Here is a 22,609-nt window from a genome sequence, read left to right as displayed (position 1 = left end):
CTCAGGCGCTGTGAGGCAGCAGTGCTAACCACTGTGCCACCGTGCCGCCCATCAATAGATGCAGTTCCAATAACCCTTATCATCATCCAAGACAAAGTAGCCTGCTTGATCAATATGTTTACCTATCATCTTAAATATTCTCTCCCTTCAAGGTTGTTTACCATCTTTACAATGTATTTAAGCATCTCGCCACAAAACTACCTCTACTTTCCAGATCTTGACCAACTGGAAAGGCACTAAATGCTGGACAAGCCAGCAGTGCTGATGTTCTATAATAATTTTAAAAGATTAGAATAAAAAATCTTGAAGCTTGAAAGGGAATTGGGTAGCACTTGTAGAGGATAATTTTGCTGGGCTACAGTGTAATGATGAAGAAGTGAAATGGTTTGCTTTTTTGGAAAGCTGGCATTTACAAGTCAGATTGCATGGCCACCTGTGATCTAGAATGTTTTCACAAATAATGTTTAATTATCTGCTTTACTTCTTAATGCAGAATATCCAGGTCTGGAAATCTTTATTTGAGAAAGCAGTACACATTTTCCAATCCTTGTGAATTGTTGTGAGGCATTTCTCTACATTTAATAATTTGTTTATTTATCATGATTTTCTGACCAGTCAAGTATATATTAATACAATGTGTTCCTAGTTCCTTAAATTAGTTTATTTTTAGTGGATTAAGATGCAGTATGTAAATGCAGTATTAACTCTTTTTAAAGGACAATGTGATAGCTAACTTGCAGTGAATACTTAATTGAACCTTAGATTTAGTAGCTAACTTTGTTATTGGACTAACTCGGCAGAATTCTGTTGTATTCTGATAAATGTGTGTATTTGAATTATCTCATAGTAAAGTAATTGCACCATCTGAGGACACCATAAGATATAGGAACAGAATTGAGCAGTTCAGCCCTTCGAGTCTGCTTCTGCATTTGATCATGGCTGTTAGGTTTCTTGAATCCCAATCTCCTGCCTTTTCCCCATAACTCTTGATCCCCTTACTAATCAAAACCTATCTACCTCTTAAATTCTGCGGCCACAAGTTCCACAATTTAACCACCCTCTTGCTGAAGAAATTCCTCCTCATCTCAGTTTTAAAAGGTTGTTCCTTCACTCTGAGACTATTCACTTGGGTCCTAGTCTCTCTTTCCAGGCCTGTCAGTACTCAAATTCCTCAATCACTCCTCATATGACAAGCCCTTCACCCCCCGAGATCATTCTTGAAAACCTCATCTGGATCTCCCATGATGCCAACACATCCTTCCTTAGATATAGGGCCCAAAACTGCTCACAATATTCCAAATGCAGTCTAACCCAGAGTGTTATATAGCCTCAGCAGTATAGCCAAATGAAAATGCATGTTAACCTCAAGAGAATCATGAACTAGGACTCCCAAGTGCTTTTGTGCTTCAGATTGTATTACAAAACAATGGTTGTGGTGTCTAGAAGAATTTTTTTCTTTTTAATTAAGATACAAATAGTACCATCAATGATAAGTTATTTAACCTTGGAAGAGGCCTCATAGTAAGGTTCCTTCCAACCATACTGCATCAAAGTCAATATCACCAGTTTCCTCATCTCCCCCTTCCACCACCTTATCCCAGGTTCAACCCTCCAACTTGGCACCACCCTCTTGAACTGTCCCACCTGTCCATCTTCCTTCCCACCTATCTGCTCCACCCTCCGCTCCGACCTATCACTATCACCCCCCACCTTCACCTACTTACTGCCTTTCTAGCTACCTTCCTCCCAGCCCACATCCCTCCTATTTATCTCTCAGCCACCCCTACCCCCATCTGTGATGAAGGACTTATGCCCAAAACTTTGACTCTTCTGCTCCATGGATGCTGCCTGACCTTTTGTGCTTTTCCAGCATCACATTTTTGGACTCTTATTTAACCTATAAAATTGCAACTCATAGCTCACTTGCAGACCTACATGCTGTACCAGTATGTTATCGTGAGTGGACCATTTCACTAGAAATGGGGTGTGTTTTTGCCTTTATTAGTATGTGTAATAGTATGCATCAATTGTGAAAGAGAAAATAATGGAAGGACTCAGCGAGTCTCAGGGCAGCTGAGGAGAGAGCACAAAATTAACAATATGAATCAAATATGATGTCTTCAGACTGAAGAACAATTTAGTTGCCTGACCTGGCTGCAGCATACCTGTTGAATGTTTCCAAAGCTTTCTGGTTTTGTTTCTTATTTCCAGCCTCCACGGAATAATGCTTGCATTTTAAGGTTGACTGGAGTGAAAAGTTGAACCTATCCACTTCTAGAAAGATTTACTACTAGTCAATAAGTTGGATATTGACAGTAAATCCTAATTTCTTTGATTTAATAATTTTAATTTAAATACTTGTAGTTAAAGTTAATCCTTCAGTTTATGGAGTTTGAGGTGGGGAAGTAAAACATGTCAATTATCGTGCAAGTTTAAAAAAAAATCACAGATGTGTGCATTGCTATTTATTTCCTGTATCTAATTGTCTCTGAGAAGGAAACGAGAACCAGGATTTTGGCCCAGTAACAGTGAAAGATACTGTGAAAAATTTACTTACAAGTCAGGATTCTGTGCAGCTTGGAGGTGGTATTAGACTGCATCTGCTGCCCTTGTCCTTTGAAGTGGTGGAGGTCAGTGTTTGAAAGGTGCTTTTGAAAAAGCGTTGTTGAGATGTTGGAATACATCTTGAAAATACTACACACTATAGCCACAATGTATTACTGATGGAAGGAATGAAAGTTAAAGGTGATGGATGGTCACGAGTCTTGCTAGTTGTTTTATATCAAGTTTCTTGTCTGTTCAAGTGTGTGAGAACATTTGTAGCTTGGGTGCTCGTTGTTATGGTTCTGTTCGCCGAGCTGGGAATTTGTGTTGCAGACGTTTCGTCCCCTGTCTAGGTGACATCCTCAGTGCTTCGGAGCTTCCTGTGAAGCGCTTCTGTGATATTTCCACTGGCATTTATAGTAGTTTAATGCCACTATAAATGCCAGAAGAAATATCACAGAAGCGCTTCACAGGAGGCTCCCAAGCACTGAGGATGTCACCTAGACCGGGGATGAAACGTCTGCAATACAAATTTCTTGTCTGTTGTTGAAGTTGCATTTTCTTAGATAATATTCATCACACTTCTGACTTGTAGATGGTGAACAGCTTTACAGAAAGAGGAGGTGAGTTCACATGCCCCATCATTCCCAGCCTTTTGGGAGTGCTCTGGACCTGCTCTTGAAGGCACAGTATTTTTATATGGTGTTTTCAGTTCCGTTTCTGGTCAATACTAATACCCAGAAGTTTCAGGAATGCCATTGAATGTCAAGGTAGATGGTTAGATTCTCTCATTAGAAATTTTGTTACTTGGTAGTTGTGTAACATGAATGTTACTTGCCATTTATCTATCTGTGCCTTAGTATGAATCAGGTCTTGCTGCACATAGACACAGTATCTTCAGTTAAAAAGAAAAATAGATTTGAAAATTATGAATCAGCAAACATCCATACATTTGACCTAATAATCAGATGTTATAATTGGTGAAGTTAAAACTCACAACACCAGGTTATAGTCCAACAGGTTTAATTGGAAGCACTAGCTTTTGGAGTGCTGCTCCTTCATCAGGTGGATGAAGGAGCAGTGCTCTGAAAGCTAGTGCTTCCAATTAAACCTGTTGGATTATAACTTGGTGCTGTGGGATTTTTAACTTTGTATACTCCAGTCCAACACCAGCATCTCCAAATCATAAGTGATGAAACAGCTGAAGATGGTTGAGCCTAGGGCAATACAATGAGAAATTCCTGTTGCATTGTCGTGGTACTGAGAGGAATGGCCTCCAGTAACTACAAACATGCTCCTTTTGAGCTTAGAATCTCTAACTAGTGGAAAAGTTCCCCAGTAATTCCTGTTGACTTCAATTTTGCTAGGTTTCCTTGATGCTATACTTAGTCAGATGTTATATTTGGTGTTAGAAACAAGTTTAATAAAATTAGACAAGACCACCAAAACTAGAAACAAGACTATTTATTCTACGATCTTGCAAGAAAGGGCATCAAATGCAGAAGCAATTGAGCAATGAACATTCAAACCAGTACACAGTTATACTTTTGAGCTGTGTGAGGTCACCTCTCCCGACTCTTACATTAGCCAATCTTTCTTATTGTATTCTACCACTACCCAACTGCGCTCCGCCCTTATTGCCCCCTTTTCTCCAAGTAGGCAACCTTTCCCTCTAAGTGCTGACATAGGCTAAACTTGTATCTTGATGTTCTTTTACTTTGCTTGTAACATCTTCCATTGTTCATAGGTACATTCTATTCTTGAACATACATTTTAACAATGTATCTTTTCATGCTTGGTTTATGAGTTTCAGCTGAGACTATTATTTAAAAGAATTATTTGCTTTAATAATTCTGCACTAAAGTTAGTATTTAATTATCCACAATTATTCATTAAATATAAAGGTACATTTCCCTAATGCTTGCCTAGCTGATATTTTTCCCTGTATCCCTTTTCTGCACATACACACTCTTGCTTTTCTATATCTGCAAAAACAACACACTTGCCCATTTCTCACATTGGTCAAATACTATCTTGGTATGAAAACCCATCACTTTCACCTTCTCTCAATCTTTGTCCATGTTTTTGATGAGGGCAGGAGCTGACTCACCCTGGCAGTACCCAAACGGAGCTTCATTGTGCAGATTATTGCCAAGCAAGTACTGCCTGACAGCACAGTTGAAGACACCTTCCATCACTCTACTGATGAGCAAAACTAGGTGGATGAGGCAGTAATTGTCTGGCACACCTGACCACCAGCCAAAATGCAGCATTTGTACTTGAGTTGAGTGGAGACTTGAAGGAATCCACCTGGACCGCCTCAGACTCCTCCCTCCCTTTCTAGACCTCTCCATTTCTATCTTGGAAGACCGACTCAGCACGGACGTTTATTATAAACCGACCGACTCCCACAGCTACCTAGATTACACCTCCTCCCACCCTGCCCCCTGTAAAAACACCATTGCATATTACCAATTGCTTCGCCTCTGCCGCATCTCCTCTCAGGAGGACCAATTCCAATACCGAACAACCCAGATGGCCTCTTTCTTCAAAGACCGCAATTTTCCCTCAGACATGGTTGACGATGCTATCCACTGCATCTCCTCCACTTCCCGTTCCTCCGCCCTTGAACTCCGCCCCTCTAATTGCCACCAGGACACAACCCCACTGGTCCTCACCTATCACCCCACCAACCTCCAGATACATTGCATCATTCTTCGTCATTTCCGCCACCTCCAAACAGACCCCACCACCAAGGATATATTTTCCTCCCCTCCCCTATCAGTGTTCCGGAAAGACCACTCCCTCCGCATCTCCCTCGTCAGGTCCACACCCCCCACCAACCCAACCTCCACTCCCGGCACCTTCCCTTGCAACCGCAAGAAATGCAAAACTTGTGCCCACACCTCCCCCCTCACTTCCCTCCAAAACACTAAAGAATCCTTCCATATCCATCACAAATTCACCTGCACCTCCACGCACACCATTTACTGCACCCAATGTGGCCTCCAATACATTGGGGAGACAGGCCACCTCCTTGCGGAACATTTCAGAGAACACCTCTGGGACACCCGCACCAACCAACCCAACCGCCTCGTGGCTGAACACTTTAACTCCGCCAAGGACATGCAGGTCCTTGGCCTCCTCCATCGCCAGGCCATGGCAACACGACGCCTGGAGGAAGAGCGCCTCATCTTCCGCTTAGGAACCCTACAACCACAAGGGATGAATGCAGATTTCTCCACTTTCCTCATTTCCCCTCCCCCCACCTTGTCTCAGTCCCAATCCTTGAACTCAGCACTGCCTTCTTGACCTGCAATCTTTTTCCTGACCTCTCTGCCCCCAACCCCTCTCTGGCCTATCACCCTCACCTTAACCTCTTGCCACCTATTGCATTCCCAACGCCCCTCCCCCAAGTCCCTTTTATCTTAGCCTGCTTGGCACACCCTCCTCATTCCTAAAGAGGGCCTTATGCCCGAAATATCGATTCTCCTGCTCCTTTGATGCTGCCTGACCTGCTGTGCTTTTCCAGCAACACATTTTTCAACTCTGATCTCCAGCTTCTGCAGTCCTCACAATTCTCCTAGGAATCTACCTAGATAAAATCTCAAATGTGAACTTTTGTTTACAAGAAACCAAGGCTGTATTTGTTATCATGGAGCTAATTAACACAGGCGTGCGAGGTTGATTTATGTGCTTCAGTCGCAGTAGAGTGGGACTTGAGACAAGTCTTGACACCTGAATGTATATGTCACACATCTGTTAATTCAGTAGAAATCAGATTCTTCCCCAGTACACTTCAATTATCTCTTATCCTCATGGGTAACTTTTCTAATTCAATGTAATAGTTTTAACTTTGTACTGGTTCCAGTCAAACAGCCGTTGGTGGTTGCCATGGTACCATAACAGCTCCTGCGGCGCTTGCACTGGATGAGCGCAGTGTTCTCTGGGTGTTGTAGTCATTGTCTCGTTCCCGCCGTTGGTTGGCGGTCGGGGTCTGCGCGTTGAGAACTACAATGCCCAGCATGTTCAGCGCGGTCCGTAGCCGGACATCTTTGTGTAGGAGCTGGTCATGGAGCGAGGAAGTTCAGAGCTTTTCCGATGGAAGAGGTTCACTAACAATAAACGTGGACCGAAGGTAAACCTTCCCTTTTTAGCGGCACACTCAGTGTAAACTCAGTCATTGATGCACTGTCTCATTAGTGCCCTTTCTCAGCCAATGATGCCCCAAGGCAATTAATGTTGCTCTTTTGCTGGTCCTGCTCATCTGCTCTTTCCTGCTAGGTTCACTCTCCCAAGTGGATGTAAAATATCCCATGGCACAATTCTCCAAAAATGCAGTATCATTCTCCCCAGTGTCCTGACCAATGTTTGTTCCTCAACCACAAACAGCCCCCGTTTATTTCAGTGATGTTTGCAGAACCTATCTATAATCAATTGTATTTCAGCAGTGTTTAAATCGAAGGTATTTAATTTGCTGGAAAATGTTTTCGGATATTTTGAGCTTTTGGATATATCATATGTGTGCAAGTCCCTTTTTATTTTCACACTGTGCCTGTCAAAAATGTACTTCCTGTTTTTGTAAGCCTTTTGTTTCCCTTTCTCACCATTGCCTTTCCCATCTCATAAGTAGACTTAGTTCTGACATGTAGAAATCACCTCATCATTGCCTCGATATGAAAAGGAAGGTGGCTGTGGAGCCGAAGCTCATTGGTTAAGAAAATGTCAAAATGATGAACTGTTTTGCGGAAATGGAATTACAAATTTATTTATAAACAACCAGGATAACACTCCACGAGGCGTTCATTTATGTAGTGCTTCTACCATACGAAAATCAGTTCTCACGCACAACACAAATGCTAAGGTAGATAGAGACAGCTAATGCTGTGTAACAAAGCTATGTGCATGAAAGCTTAATCGTAAAATGGTACAGTATTGAGGAAGATTTTGCAAGAAGGAACAAAATGAAAGTGACTTGTTAATTTTCTTTTTAAAAATATTTTTGACATCCCTGACTTTCAGCTGCATGATGCTATTGTTTACCAAAGATGATGTTGTTAGTCTGACTGTACAGTGTACATAAAGGATTACAAAAGGTAGAGCAGGTATTATCAGAAAAGTTACACAAGCCATCTTATTCCGGACAACTTCTATCTGAGAAAATCTATGGTAATGTAGATTTCCTGACTTATTTTGAAATCTGTAAACCAAGAAAATCACTAATATACCTGAATCATAATACTATCTCAGACACTTGCCTCTTTTGACAATGCAAATCAAGCTTTGCTCAATTAGAAATAAAAGCTACAGGATGGTAAACCACACTTTACCTTGGAACTATTTTGGTTAATAAGACCAATTTTTTTTGAGAAATTAATTCACAGATGCCAGATCATCTTTTGAACGGACACTTGAAAGGACAACTAAAATCTTCAAATATAACTTTGAATAATTTCTATTACTTGGAGGATACACACAAATGTATAGTCTTCTTAACATAATAATTGCTTAAAGAGTATGGGGACAGTGGCACAGTTGAAATATCTTTATTCAGTTACACGGATTCAAGCCTGCCAGGAAGTTCACGACTAAAGGAGGGGAATTAAATGAAACCTGCTGTGGGTCTTCTAGTTTCCAGACAGTGGTGTCAACAAAGAAGATTGATCAAAGTTTGGTTTTGTGATTCAGTTCCATTTTGCATCTGACTCATCTATATTCTGATGTGTTAACATTTGACTTTGTTGGCCATCTTCAATAGCAATGTAGTTCTAGGAGGGATCACTGACACAAGTAGATTGATTGATTCTGTTGCCGAACAAAAATCAAAGGATGTTGGGAATAGATATGAATATGCAATTCAAAGCACAAACAGATATTTCATGAATATACTGAGCTGGCTTGAGGGGGTTGAATGCTATACATCTGCTTCTAATTTGCATGCTTGTGTTAGTGCTTTTATTCAATTGTATTTTATGTTTTACAAAATTTGGCATGAATAAACTAAAGCTGATTTCAAAAGTGTTAAGATGCACTAGGTTTGTATAGTTTATTACTTATTAAGTTTTTGTACTGATATTAATAATGCTGTTATGTTTATCTGTAGACAAACATGGATCCTCATGATATACAAAACTGGATTGAAGTGAGTATGATCAGCTGAATTCAAGATGTCAGATATGCTTTAATGAATGACTTCAAATAAGAAAGAATGATATGCACATATTATTGGTTGAATGATGTATTCCTCTTAATAGAGAGTGGAACGAGCATCTGAATGTGCTGTTGCAGAAGTATTTCCCTCCAAAAAGCCAAAAATAAATCCAAAAGCTAATGGATATGCTATGGCCATCGAGACAATTGATCAGCTTCATGACCATGATGATGCCTACATTGAAGGTAAGATCACCGTTGATTCTCTGACTTTATGATCATTCTCAGATGACACATGTAAATCATGGAAGGTGAAATATTTTGTAAATTACTTCTGACAGCCACCATTTTCAAGGATCCACTGAGTTTTGTAGCCTTTCTAAAATTGAGATCAAATCATAAAATTACATAATCCACTCCACACATGCAATTTGAAGCTCCCTTTTCCCCACATTTTATGCCCTGAAAATGTGAAGTAGAGGGTTTGGACCAGTGCAAGAGTCGCCAAAGCTGCAAAAAAATCTATGAATAGGCCCTTCATTGGATTAACAATGTTCAAGCTTATAATGCTATTAGAGCGTAAAATGGTCTGTCGCTGAAAAGAATAAACATCTTTAAGATGAATTGCACTTTATTAAATTGTTGCAAGACTAGATCTTTTTATTTGTAATTTTGCTTTATCTACATTGCCAGTAGTGCACTAATTGTAATGAAGGCTTAATTTTTAGCATTCTGTGCTTTTAGTCTTGGGGATGAGACATTTCTATTGCTAAGTGGAATTCCTACATTTGGAATATGGAATTCTGTACTTTTAATTTTCTTCCTGACCTCTCCTTCTCCTTGGTTGCTGCCACCTCTAATTTAGCCAAAGCTGGGGGAGGGAATCTCGGCCTGGGAATGTTTTACTCGTAACAACATAGGAACAGATTTGGACTGGTTGCTTCACTTATCCCATTGGGAGACCATATCTGCTGCTTAAACAGGACAGGGGTGGTGGGGAAGGGATTGAAAAGCAGAACCAAAATCTCCAAATGGATGAGATAGAGAGTAACAACCAATTCTCTGCAGAGCTCATCAGACCTGGGTGGATTGGGGAGAATGGAAGGGTTTTTCCCATGTATTTGCTGTCTTTGTCCTTCTCTGTGGTCCAGGTCTGGTGTTTGAAACATTCTCCCAAGAGCCTTGATAATTCCTTAACCCAAAACATCAATGGGCTGAACAGGGGCAAGTAGAATTTAGCTGAAAATGTGTTGCTGGTTAAAGCACAGCAGGTCAGGCAGCATCCAAGGAACAGGAAATTCGACGTTTCGGGCCAGAACCCTTCATCAGAATTCCTGATGAAGGGCTCTGGCCCGAAATGTCAAATTTACTGTTCCTTGGATGCTGCCTGACCTGCTGTGCTTTAACCAGCAACACATTTTCAGCTCTAATCTCCAGCATCTGCAGACCTCACTTTTTACAAGTAGAATTCAATCATGAAACGTGAGGTAATGCAAGGCTAGGGAATATACTAGGACTTGATAGAAAGGTAGAACCCAGGAAGAGTGGACCTTTGTGTGCATGTCCATAGATCCTTGAAAACGATGTGGCATATAAAATGATTAAGAAAATATGTGGGATACTTGTCATTATTAATCACGGTATTGAATACAAGAGCAAGGAAGATGTAATGGATCTGTATTACACAAGTTAGGCCACAGCTGGAGTACTGTGTGCAGTTCTGGTTGTCATGCTATTGCAAGCATGTGATTGTACTAGAGAGCGATTCACCATGATGTTACCTGAGCTGAAGCAGTTCAGCTAAGAAGAAGATTAGTTAGGTTGGGATTGTTTCCTTAGATCAGGGAATGCTGAGGGGGTTCTAACTGAGGTGTCCAAATTTCTGAGGGGTGTAGATAAGGAGGAATCTTTCCCCTTAGTAAAGGGATCAGTGACCAAGGGGTATAGTTGTTTAGTAGAGATTTGAGGGAAAAAGAATCACCCAAAGGATTATGGATATCTGGAACACGCTGTCTAAGAGGGTGGTAGAGGTCAGAATCCTCAAGACATTTAAGATGAGCAAATGAAGTGTACAAGGCTATGGGACAGTGCTGGAAAATGGGATTAGAACAAATCGATTTTTGATAACCTGCATGGGCACAGTGGGCTGAAGTGCCTCTTCTTCCATGATAAAAACTCTGGCTTGTTACAGTGCATTTTGTAGGTGATACACATAGATGTTGCTGTGTGTCGGCAGGAGAGGAAGTGAATGTTGAACGCGTTATCAATCAAGCAGGTTACATTTCCCTGGTAGTTTTGACCTCCTTGTGTTTGTTCAAGTTGCCCTCAAAGCATGTGGACAGTATTCCTTGTGCTTCATAAAGTGGGGCAAAGGGGAGTTTGGGAGGGGAGCTTCACAGTCACTGGGGAGAGTGAGTTTGGTAAGATAGTCTGCTAAGTGAGTGGGGACAAGTGGGATTTAAGGAGAGGGGTTGCTGAGTGAGTTTAAAGGGTGTTCTATAGAGTTGGGGAGAGGAGTTGATAACTGTGTAGGGAGGGAGAGTGGCTTCACTGCATGAAATCACCAGGAAATATTAAAATGATGACATTTTTACAGGTATTTTAAAAGCTTGGAACTTTAATATGAATTATTAGTATTGTGAAATGCAAATTTAATAATTATGGACTAAATGTTACTCTATTGTGCTAATTTTGATGAAATAGAAATTCCTTTGTGAGTTTCAATGTTACCCTTAGAATAGAAGTAGTTCCTGAAGGGGGAAAACAGGTGTGACTATACTACATTATTTATAACTTAAACTTCAAGGTACATTCATTGACTCATTCCTTTGTGGATCTCTTAAAATGTGTCAAAATTCTGAAGCTTACACTTTAGAAGAGGCCACTTTAGAGGAGGCCAATCTGCTGATCGTTCTTCCTGCTTAAAGTTTGCAATGTTGAGATCTTCATCGAAACTAAATCAAACATTTTCTGAATGACCTGCAATGAAGCCGTTACCAAACAAGCTTCACTTTTAGTGACCTACTTTAATACAGATCAGAGTCAGTATAAATAAAACATAAATTTACAAACAAACCATTGATAGTATGAGCTGTAAGTTGCATATGGAATAGCAAAACAGCAAGGTTGAATCTTATGGATGTGACAGACAGTCCTCTTTATTTGTATGAGTCCAATTTCAGCCACACAGTTCCATCAAGCTTGGAGTATCCTTCTTCAGAATTTCAGTCCCCCTTCCTCCAAAAACTTAGCTGAATTTCCACTGGCAGCAGCTTCTACATAAATTGATTCTGCTCATGCAGTCTTCTACACAATGGCATAATTCTTACCAGAATATTCTGCCCAACATCAACTCTCGACTCCCATTAGTTGTTATAGCATTAACCTACCAGAGCTATTTTTACCTTTGCATGGTAAATGTGATTCTGGCATTCAGTCATTGGAGATAAAAGAATGAGCAGAAAATATCCCAGCGTAATCAGGAATCTGCACTGTGACTTGACTTGTTGACCACAGCTCTTCTGTTTCTCTTGGTCTATCTGCCTGGTGGCTTCCATGTTTACAGTTGTCCTATTGATTTAGCTTCCAGGTCAAGGATTACCAGGTCACATAATCAATATTTCTTATTATCAAGATGTGACAATTGATTCCTGTAAACACTGAAAAGTGTTTTTCAACAATTTTTAAAAAATCTATTACAGTTTGCCCAAAATGTTTAATTAATTACATATTTTCCATACTGCTACTAATTTCACCTAACCATGTCTAGCCATATTTTGCCAGCACCACAAATCTGGATTTTGATTTTTATACTACTAAGATCACTGTAGCTCATTGAATAAAGATAATGGGTTAGATTTTATAATAAATGGTGCTGGTAGTTTGTTACAGTTTGCTACAATCTCCATAAAGACCAATAACGTTTGAAAAGAAATGCAACTTTCCAATGAAAGACTAACTGAGATGTTCACAAGACAAGAATACACACTTTTAGAATGTTTTACTGAAACAAAAGTAACATTGACTAAACAGTATTTCAATGTATGCTCTAAACTGAAATAAAAAACTTTTACATTGGCTCAAATTCCCTTTGCCTTGATTACACATTTCTCTCTCCCTGAAGTGAACTCTTCATTTTTCCCGAATCAGTCCAAAGTGATTATTTTATTTCCTTTCCCAGTCAAATACCTCTGAATCCAAAACTGACTTTCTAATTATGGAACAATTTGGAAATTCTTCTTTCCAATCAAGGCTACACCAGTCTTTCAGTTTCATTTAAACTCTCGAAAACTTCATCTCCTCAATCTGAGTATGCATTTCTACTTGTATCATATGTGTGAACAGTAGAAACTCACTATCCCATATTGCACCCTCGTTCTCTCCTTCTTCTCTATCTTTCTCAAATTCTTATAGATGTGCTCTGTCTGAGAGGTTCAGTGATATTTAGAACAACCCTGTAACCCTATCCTATGATGACTTCAAATAGACATCACCCTTTTCAAAGACCATCACCATGGCATGTGAATCACATGAGACTTGTGTCAAATGTTACAATTCCCGTGGGGGAACTGAAAATCTGAAATTGTAACAGATCTATTAAATTACTCTTGGAACCAATACATGAATTAACGGCAATTGAAACTTCAAGTAAAAAATAAATTTGACTTTTAACCAATGAGTAAAACATAGCCACAAGCATCTGGATCACTTTGTGAAAAAATGTTGTACTGTGTACCTACACAGTTCCATAATATGCTGTTCTTCATTCACATAGGATAGATCAGGAGTCCTATTTGATAACGGTTATCAGCTTTGAGTTTCATGGATATAATTGCTCTCACTGAGTTACAGACCTGTCTCTGTCAGGTCATGATAGTTCTGATGACAATTTTCTGGATTCCATTTTCAGTCGACGAACCAACAACTCTGTGGTCGATGATTTAGACACTTCTGGGGGCAAAATAAAAAGCTCTTTATAGTGTCTTCGCTAATCACATTGTGTAGTTCATGATCTGAACTTTGCCCAAAATCTATGTAGAATCTGGAAAGCTGGAAAGTACCTGATTGGAAGATGATTCTGCAAGCTTGCATTGAACTTTACAATAGCATTGCAGTATTCCATGGACAGAAATGTAAGCATTAGAGCAAGGTGGTGAATTAAAATGGCAAGCAACCAGAAGGTGTGGGGCATGCTTGAGGATTGGGAATATGTAAAACGTGCCTTTTCTTTCCTGTCTCCTCACTGCCAAAGATCCCAAACATTCCTTTCAGGTGAAGTTGCAATTTACTTTCTCACTTTCAATTTAATATACGATTTTAGATGCTGACAATGCAATCTTTTCTGCATTAGAGGAATAAATGTAGACTGGATGACAACTTTATGGAACACCTCCATAGTATTTTGCTTTTATTCTATTCCAGAAAGTTTGTTCAGCAATAATTAGGACTTTTCGAGCTGTTAAAATGGTACAAGTATTGGATTGGACAAGCCCTAATGTTTTCTGGTGGGTTGTGTATAAATATCAGTTAAATAAAGAAATCTGTTTGAATGATGACGTATGTGATAGCACTTTTTTTGGATGAGAAATAGATAAGTCTGAAAGCAATTTCCTGATCATTGTCTTCATTATGAAATCAAAGTTAAAATTAGTAAGCACAAATTTTACAAGATGCTGTTGATAGTCAATAATTGTGATTCATGACTTAATTTACAACTATGCTAATGTCAATACTTGAAGTGTCGTTCAACAGAATTTGGGAAAACCTCCGAGTTTCCCAACTTTATAGATTACAGATTCTACAGCACAGAAAGAGAACGGTTGCCCCAGTGAGCTGTGACAGTCTCACAACTTACTTGGGCTGATTCAAATTAATATAATGTTTGAGTCTACTTTGTTTTTAGGACACAAAAAAAAACTTACATTTGTATAACGTCTTTCTTATCCTCAAGACTTTGCAAAGTGACTTCACAGCTAAAAAGTGACTTGAAAATTAAATCTTTTTAAATGTAGAGAAATGCTGCTTATTGTTTGTATGCATGAAGCACTCAATCAGAAAATTAGATAGTTGACCAATCAATTTTTAATTTATTATTGAGGTATAAATGAAGGTAATTGAAACCTGTTATTTATGTCAGCTTTCATCATATTAGCCTAATGACCAACTTGAAAATATTTTGAGTCTGATAAATGAATAAATCATCTTCAACTTACATTTAACTGTATCAATTAAAATATTAGACAAATCTGTAGGTTAAATTTACAGTTTGAAACTTTGTTCACTAAAGTAAGATTTATGAGCACTTAATGAAGTTAGAGTTTGAATTGCAGCAAATTTAAGTTACTGGTTATTTGGTTATGGTGATATTGTGTATTATATTGTGAATGGTCAGATTAAACAGCCTTTCACAGTTTTTCAGTTCTTTCTTTTTAGCTCAAGATTTACTTCGTGAATGGCTGAATTCCAAGATAAGGCCAGAATTAGAATATGAAGAAACTGAAGAACTAGACAGCTATGTCAATAACTCAGAAAAGCTCTGTCACACACCAGAGATGATTTCCAGAATGCCTGAGAATTTTGATGGTGAGGACAGCAGATTTGCTTTTGTATATTTTTGAACTTTACCTTTACACTCAAGATTTTAATAGAAATGTCAAGTCCTTCAAATGTATAGAATATGTCTTTCAAGAAATTGCTTATCCTTGCGGACCTCTTTGTTAATTCACTTCAATTCAAATTCATTTCTCATTGGTCTGCTCATAAGACAATTATAATATAACTCCGTACTAGAGAATCAGCAGTGTTAAAAGAAAGGTAATGATATGGGGACAAAAGAGAAACACAATCTAAACTGTTTTACAAGTAAAAACCCTCTTCTGAAAGTACTGTCTCATGTTCGGATACAATTCTGAAACCTGATTAAAAAAACAAATACAAATACAAGAATAAAATTAAAGACATACATACCTGAAAAAAACCTTCAAATTGCTGATCAGTCCAGATACTGTAATTGCAATCTTTCCCATGCTGGGCAGGTTTATAAGCTTTCAATTTGCAAATGATGGAGCCAAAGCAAACTCCCATATAATTGGTTGGGAACAAATATATTGCTATAAGATTTACCCTAATATCAAAATAAAAAATTTTTAAAAATGTTTTACCTCACACAGCAGTTTCAAACAAAATCTGAAGACATTTATATCTTTTTGCTACCTTTGGTCTTTTGTTTAAAAAAAAACTTAATGTAAAATTTATATTTATTTTATTTTTATCTGTCAATTATATATGTAACTTTTAAAATAATGTTAAAACATCTATGTTACTTCCTTCTAGTTGCAACATTTTGGATGTTGTTGCATTGAGTGAAAATAGCTCGAGAGGCCTCTTTCAGATAATAATGAGTCAGTAGAGATGAAGTTTAATGTCAAAAGCAAAGATCTGGCCATCTAGGATAGATATGCAGCCCACAAATGAAAAAGGTGTCTCGTATTTTGCAATGCCGTTAGCATAATTTTGTTGCACGTGACTAATGTTTTAAAAATGAACATGCACCTTATGTATTTAACAAAAAATAATGAGATCAAGGAGAATAAGCAATAATAAAAATTAGCTGCAAGTAGTTGAAATATAGCTATTTAGCTATTTAGAAGAATGCAGGGGAAAATGATGACTTGTGAATAGACACAACATAATACAGTGAAGACAAGAGTTTGACGATGTTAATTTTGAAAGCCACAAGGGACTACTTTCTCGTCACTTGGCCATTAACCATAATTAGGGGCAGTATTTTGAACATATTAGTCTGAGATTTGTCGCCGCTCGCATCCAAGAATTGCTCATTTTATATGATAAACATATCTTTGTAGAATTGTACAGTTATTTGGAACAGGAAAAAGAGGATACTACAGCACAGACCTTCTTACAGCAGCTCCTCGAGACAAAAGTAGTGGAGTCTGGTATCCTTAAGGACCTTGGAGAAGATGAGGAAAGGCATCAGACAAAATGCAAAGACCCACGGTTGAAGATGGAGGCAAGGCACCAACAGGTGTGTACCAGTGGTTAGGAACAGTACTGTAGCTATAATCAGCATTTTACTCACATTTTGACATGGAAAATTAAAGACCACAGCCAAAATGTAGGTATAGCTCTAAAATTAATCACCTTATTTGCTGCATATGTTTGGAATTTGTTTGAGTGTGCTTTTAATAAAATGGTTGCTTTTAAGTATTATTTGCATTAACTTTGATTTTAGAAGAGAAAAAATACCTGTGGGACATAACATGTGTCTTTTGTTATCATCCTTAAAGTGTGGATTCACAGGAACTAATTGTACCACTCCATAATTAAAAGGTGAAGGAGAATCGCCTGAAAAGACAGGCTAAGTTGGAACAACAGAAGCAGGAAAAAGCCATGAAGAAATTTGCGCAGTTGAAAGCTCAGCAGCTGCTTCAGGAGGAAGACAGGAGAAAAGCTTTACAAGCCAAGAAAGAGGAAGAACATATTAGAAAAGAAATGGTGCTGTTACGGAAAGAAATGATGGAAAGGAGATGTATAATAGGAGAGGCAAAACGACTGTAAGTTGTTGATGAGTCAAAGTAACTACTTCAAATGCATGTAGTGCTTTAATTACTTCTACGTTATTCAACAAAAGAAATAACTATTTTTTAAAAAGAATCATTCTTGTTTAAACATCATTCTTGTTTACTGACAAATTAAATTGCTCATGTCAGGAGTAGGTACAAAAGATGATTTAAGAATAAGTAGATAATTTACTTCTTCCACCTCTTGCCCTTGTCTTTCCACGTTCTTTTATTTTTAAGGGATAAACCCATTTCAACATTTTCATGAAAACATAATTTCCTCAGGTAATCCAAAAGTCCCACATCATGACACCTACCTTACAATCAGCTCTAACCCTACTTTTATGCCATTGTTTTCACCAAGGTTTACACATTGAGGTTTTGTTGGGGTTTTCCAGCACCTGGAAAGTAATTGCTAGCCTTTGAAGGATTCAACCTATGCACCAACTTGGCCATTTAAAAATATCAAAGAATCTCTTCGAAATTATCCGTAAAATTCAGTCAGGTACTTGTTTTACAGTGAACAAGTGCATCTGGAAAAACAAAAGAAAAAACTCTTGGTTCATGAAAAGGTCAAGCAAGCATTGATGGAGTTACAGGAGCAGCAGGACCAGGAGCGTCTCAAGATCAAGCATCTTCAGGTGACGCAGCAAGTTGAAGCCAGGATTAAAGCTTACCAGCTCCAGGTAAGAAAAAGACTTAAATTTGGAAAAAAAACAGTATTGTCCTGATGGTGAAGGACCAGATTATCATTCCTAGCAACCCTACAATATTTTTAGATAAATAATCTATAAATAATAGATAAGTAATCACCCAGTGTCTTTACTGTATATACTTCCATAACAGCTCATCACCAAAGAACCTTTCATAATTATTAAACTCAGTTTAGTGAGAATTCAACAATTTTGACACAACAGACTTAGTGATAAACCAAAATACCTCCTACAGTATTCAGTTACTGTATGAGGTATTCTACCTGTTGTCTTGCTTTCCTATTCTCACTGTTAAAGGGTGGTAACGTAGTTCTCCATATAATCTTCAAATTTAATCCTGCCCTATTTCATTAGTAAATCTTGCCAAAGCAGCAAGAGAATTCTTACTGTACTTTGGGTGTGTGAGGTCATATTTGTCTGAAGGCCCCTTCAGGGACTAATTGCTGTCAGCTTTTGCTATTCAGAGAGGCTTATATAAAAAAAATGAGTGAAATTGCAGGGACTCGTGAAAATTTCATCCTGACAGACAGTCACGTTTGAACCCAAACAAATGACCCGGATAGAAAATTTGATCACAAGATACTGAAGCATCTTGTCAACCCTATTGCTGTCCAGATCATATATGGTCATACATGCACCTAAATAATATGACTGATTATCAATGCCATACTCCAGCCAACTAAGATGAAGCAACTTAGAATAACAAAGGAATAAATCTCTTTGGCTCAGTTGCAATCCAGGCAGTTGAGTTTTAGGGATGCCTAAGAAATAGACTTGGGAGCAGGCCATTTGGCTTTCAAATCTGTTCCACTTCAGTAAGATCATGACTGATGATGTGGCCATAACTACACTTTCCTGCCTGCCTCCATAGCGCTGACTCACCGTTTGATCAAATGTCAGTGCAATTCAACCTTGAATTTATTCAATGGTCTTGCTTCCACTGGTCTGTGGAGAAGAAAATCCCAAAGACAACACATACCACCTGTAAGTTAATTCAGTAACATCAGGGATAAATCTGGTAGTTAACAAACATGAAATAATAGCTATTTTAAGAGTCAAATTGACAGGGGGAAGGCACGAAACATTGCATTTAAGAAACATTTCCTCATTTCTCCTTTATTACTCTTGGTAAGAGGGACTGTCTATAGTTGTCTCCACTGGAACTTAATTTATTCATGAGGTTTCCCAGAACAAAGGCAATATTTGGAAACAAAACTTAATAAATTTAAACCTCTAATTGGGAATCACAGGGATGTCACAATGATATGGGAATAGATTGCAGGCAGGGTTTATTTGGGTGTATCTGCGTGTTTTCTCATAGAAGTTCTTGTTGGAAGTTGGCGTGATTTTGGAATGATGAGAATCAGAGAGAGAGAAATCGACTGCAGGAGAGATTTACCAGATTGTTGCCAGGTATGGGAGGTTTGAGTTGTAAAGAAAGGCTGGGACTTCTTTCACTGGAGTGGAGGAGGTTGAGAGGCGACCTGATAAAGTTCATAAAATCATGAGGGATATAGATAGAGTTAATGGTAGTTGTCTTTTCCCTAGGATTGGTGATTTCAAGACTAGGGGGCACATTTTTAAGGTGAGGGCGGAGAGATTTAAAAAAGACATGAGGGGCACATTGTTTATACAACAGGTGGTTAGTGTGTGGAATGAACTTCTTGAGGAAGGGTGGACACTGGTACAGTTACAACATTTAAAAGACCTTTGGATAAGTACATGAACAGGAAAGGTCTGGCTGGATATGGGTCAGGAGCAGACAGGGAGGACTAATTTAGTTTTGGACTGGTTGGACCGAAGGATCTGATTCCATGCTGTATGACTCTATGGCCCCTAATAGTTATCAGGAAATTGAGAAACACATTTGTAAGGAAATTTCATTTATCTGTAAGATTAATAGGGTGGTTATGGTAGGGGATTTTAACTTTTCAAATATAGAATGGGAGTGCTGTGTTAAGGTTTTTAGAATGGAGAGGAATTTGTAAATTGTGTACAAGAAAAATTTTTGATTCAGTATGTGGATGTACCTACTAGAGAAGGAGCAAAACTTGACCTACTCTTGGGAAACAAGGCAGGGCAGGCGACTGAGGTGTCAGTGGGGGAACACTTTGGGGCCAGTGTTCGTAATTCTATTAGATTTAAAACTGTGATGGAACAGAATAGACTGTATTTAATAGTTGAAGTTCTAAATTGGAGGAAGGCTAATTTTGACGGTATGAGGGAAGAACTTTCAAAAGCTGATTGGGGGTAGATGTTCGCAGGTAAAGGGACTGCTGGAAAATGGGAAGCCTTCAGAAATGAGATAATGGGAGTCCAGAAACAGTATATTTCTGTTAGGGTGAAAGGAAAAGCTGGTAGGTGTAGGGAATGATGGACGACTAGAGAAATTCAGGTTTTGCTTAAGAAAAAGAAGGAAGCATATGTCAGGTATAGACAGCAGAGATTGACTGAATCCTTAGAAAAGTATAAAGGCATTAGGAGTATACTTAAGAGGGAAATGAGGAGGGCAGAAAGGGGACGTGAGATAGCTTTGGCAAGTAGGGTTAAGGAGAATCCAAAGGGATTTTATAAATATATTAAGGACAAAAGGATAACTAGAGAGAGAATAGGGCCCTTTAAAGCTCAGCAAGGCAGCCTATATGTGGAGCTGCAGGAGACATGAAACAAGTATTTTGTATCAGTGTTTTCTGTGGAGAAGGACATGGAAGATGTAGAATGTGGGGAAATTGATGGTGACACCTTGAAAAATATTCATGTTACTGAGGATTGGTGCTGGATGTCTTGAAATGCATAAAAGTGGATAAATCCCCATGACCTGATCAGGTGTACCCGAGAACTCTGGGAATCTAGGGAATTGATTGCTGGCCCCCTTGCTGAGATATTTGTATCATCGATAGTCACAGGTGAGATGCTGGAAGACTGGAGGTTAGCTAACGTGGTGTTACTATTTAGGAAAGGTGGTAAGAACAAACCAGAGAACTATAGACCGGTGAGCTTGACATTGGTGGTGATGAAGTAGTTGGAGGGAATTCTGAGGGACAGGATGTACATGTATTTGGAAAGGCAAGGACTGATTAGGGATAGTCAGCATGGATTTGAGCATGGGAGAAAGTGAGGACTGCAGATGCTGGAGATCAGAGCTGAAAATGTGTTGCTGGAAAAGCACAGCAGGCCAGGCAGCATCCAAGGAGCAGGAGAATTGGCATGCCCGGGGCGTCGATTCTCCTGCTGCCTGGCCTGCTGCGCTTTTCCAGCAACACATTTTCAGCTTTGTGCATGGGAAATCAAGTCTCACGACTTGAGTGAGTTTTTTTGAAGAAGTAACAAAGAGAATTGATGAGGGCAGAGTGGTAGATGTGATCTATATGGACTTCAGTAAAGCGTTCGACAAGGTTCCTCATGGGAGACTGGTTAGAAAGGTTAGATCTCATGGAATACAAGGAGAACTGGCCATTTGGATACAGAATTGGCTCATAGGTAGAGGATAGAGGGTGGTGGTGGAGGGTTGTTTTTCAAACTGGAGGCCTGTTACCAGTGGACTATCCCAAGGATCGGTGCTGGGTCCACTGCTTTTTGTCATATATAAAAATGATTTGGATGTGAACATAGGAGGTATAGTTAGTAAGTTTGCAGATGACACCAAAATTGGAGGTGGAGTGGATAGTAAAGAAGGTTACCTTAGATTACAACAGGATCTTGATCAGATGGGCCGATGGGCTGAGAAATGGCAGATGGCGTTTAGTTCAGATAAGTGTGAGGTGCTGCATTTTGGACATGCTAATCAGAGCAGGAATTGTACACTTAATGGTAAGATCCTGGGTAGTGTTGCTGAGCAAAGAGACCTTGGAGTACAGATTCATAGTTCCTTGAAAGTTCTATTGGAAGGATGTTGTGAAACTTGAAAGGGTTCAGAAAAGATTTAGAAAGACGTTCCAGGTTGAAGGATTTGAGCTATAGGGAGAGGCTGAATAGGCTGGGGCTGTTTTCCCTGGATCGTCAGAGGCTGAGGAGTGACCTTATGGATGTTTATAAAAACATGAGGGGCATGGATAGGATAAATAGACAAGGTGTTTTAACTGGGGTGGGGGAATCCAGAAGAGGGCATAGGTTTAGGGTGAGAGGGGAAAGATATAAAAGGGATCAAAGGAGCAACTTTTTCACTCACAGGGTGGTGCATGTATGGAATGAGCTGCCAGAGGAAGTTGTGGAGGCTGGTACAATTACAGCATCTGGAAGGGTATATGAATGGGAAAGGTTTAGAGGGATATGGGCCAAATGTTGGCAAATGGAACTAGATTAGGTTAACAAAGCCAAAAATCACATAATACCAGGTTATAGTCCAACAGGTTTAATTGGAAGCACTAGCTTTCGGAGCACTGCTCGTACATCAGGTGGTTGATAAAGGAGCAGTTATCCGAAAGCTAGTGCTTCTAATTAAACCTGTTGGACTATAACCTGGTGTTGTGATTTTTGGCTTTGTACTCCCCAGTCCAGCACCAGCAACTCCAAATTATGACAATAGATTAGGTTAGAATGTCTGGTTTGCATGGAGGAGTTGGACCAAAAGGTCTGTTTCTGATCTGTACATCTCTATGACTCTATGACTAAAAAAACCCATTA

At 39.1% G+C, this 22,609-nt stretch overlaps 1 protein-coding gene across 3 annotated transcripts in view; it reads left to right on the top strand.

The window, feature by feature from the left end:
• Positions 1-22,609, top strand: part of ccdc191 (coiled-coil domain containing 191) — a 53,138-nt gene that overhangs the window by 4,021 nt on the left and 26,508 nt on the right. The window contains exons 2-8 of one of the 3 annotated variants that reach the window (XM_060832976.1): positions 6,416-6,682; positions 8,648-8,686; positions 8,799-8,940; positions 15,127-15,276; positions 16,560-16,738; positions 17,044-17,267; positions 17,794-17,959. In XM_060832976.1, the coding sequence (XP_060688959.1) occupies positions 6,617-6,682; positions 8,648-8,686; positions 8,799-8,940; positions 15,127-15,276; positions 16,560-16,738; positions 17,044-17,267; positions 17,794-17,959 (966 nt within the window). In that variant the 5' untranslated portion in view covers positions 6,416-6,616. Of the gene's footprint in view, positions 1-6,415; positions 6,683-7,331; positions 7,409-7,660; positions 7,714-8,647; positions 8,687-8,798; positions 8,941-15,126; positions 15,277-16,559; positions 16,739-17,043; positions 17,268-17,793; positions 17,960-22,609 lie in introns of those variants that run through there. The other 2 variants (XM_060832978.1, XM_060832977.1) reach the window with 2 other exon arrangements.

This window comes from Hemiscyllium ocellatum, chromosome 12, assembly GCF_020745735.1.
Source record: "Hemiscyllium ocellatum isolate sHemOce1 chromosome 12, sHemOce1.pat.X.cur, whole genome shotgun sequence".
In the NCBI taxonomy this organism is placed as follows: domain Eukaryota; kingdom Metazoa; phylum Chordata; class Chondrichthyes; order Orectolobiformes; family Hemiscylliidae; genus Hemiscyllium; species Hemiscyllium ocellatum.
This window is presented reverse-complemented; position numbering and strand designations above follow the sequence as displayed.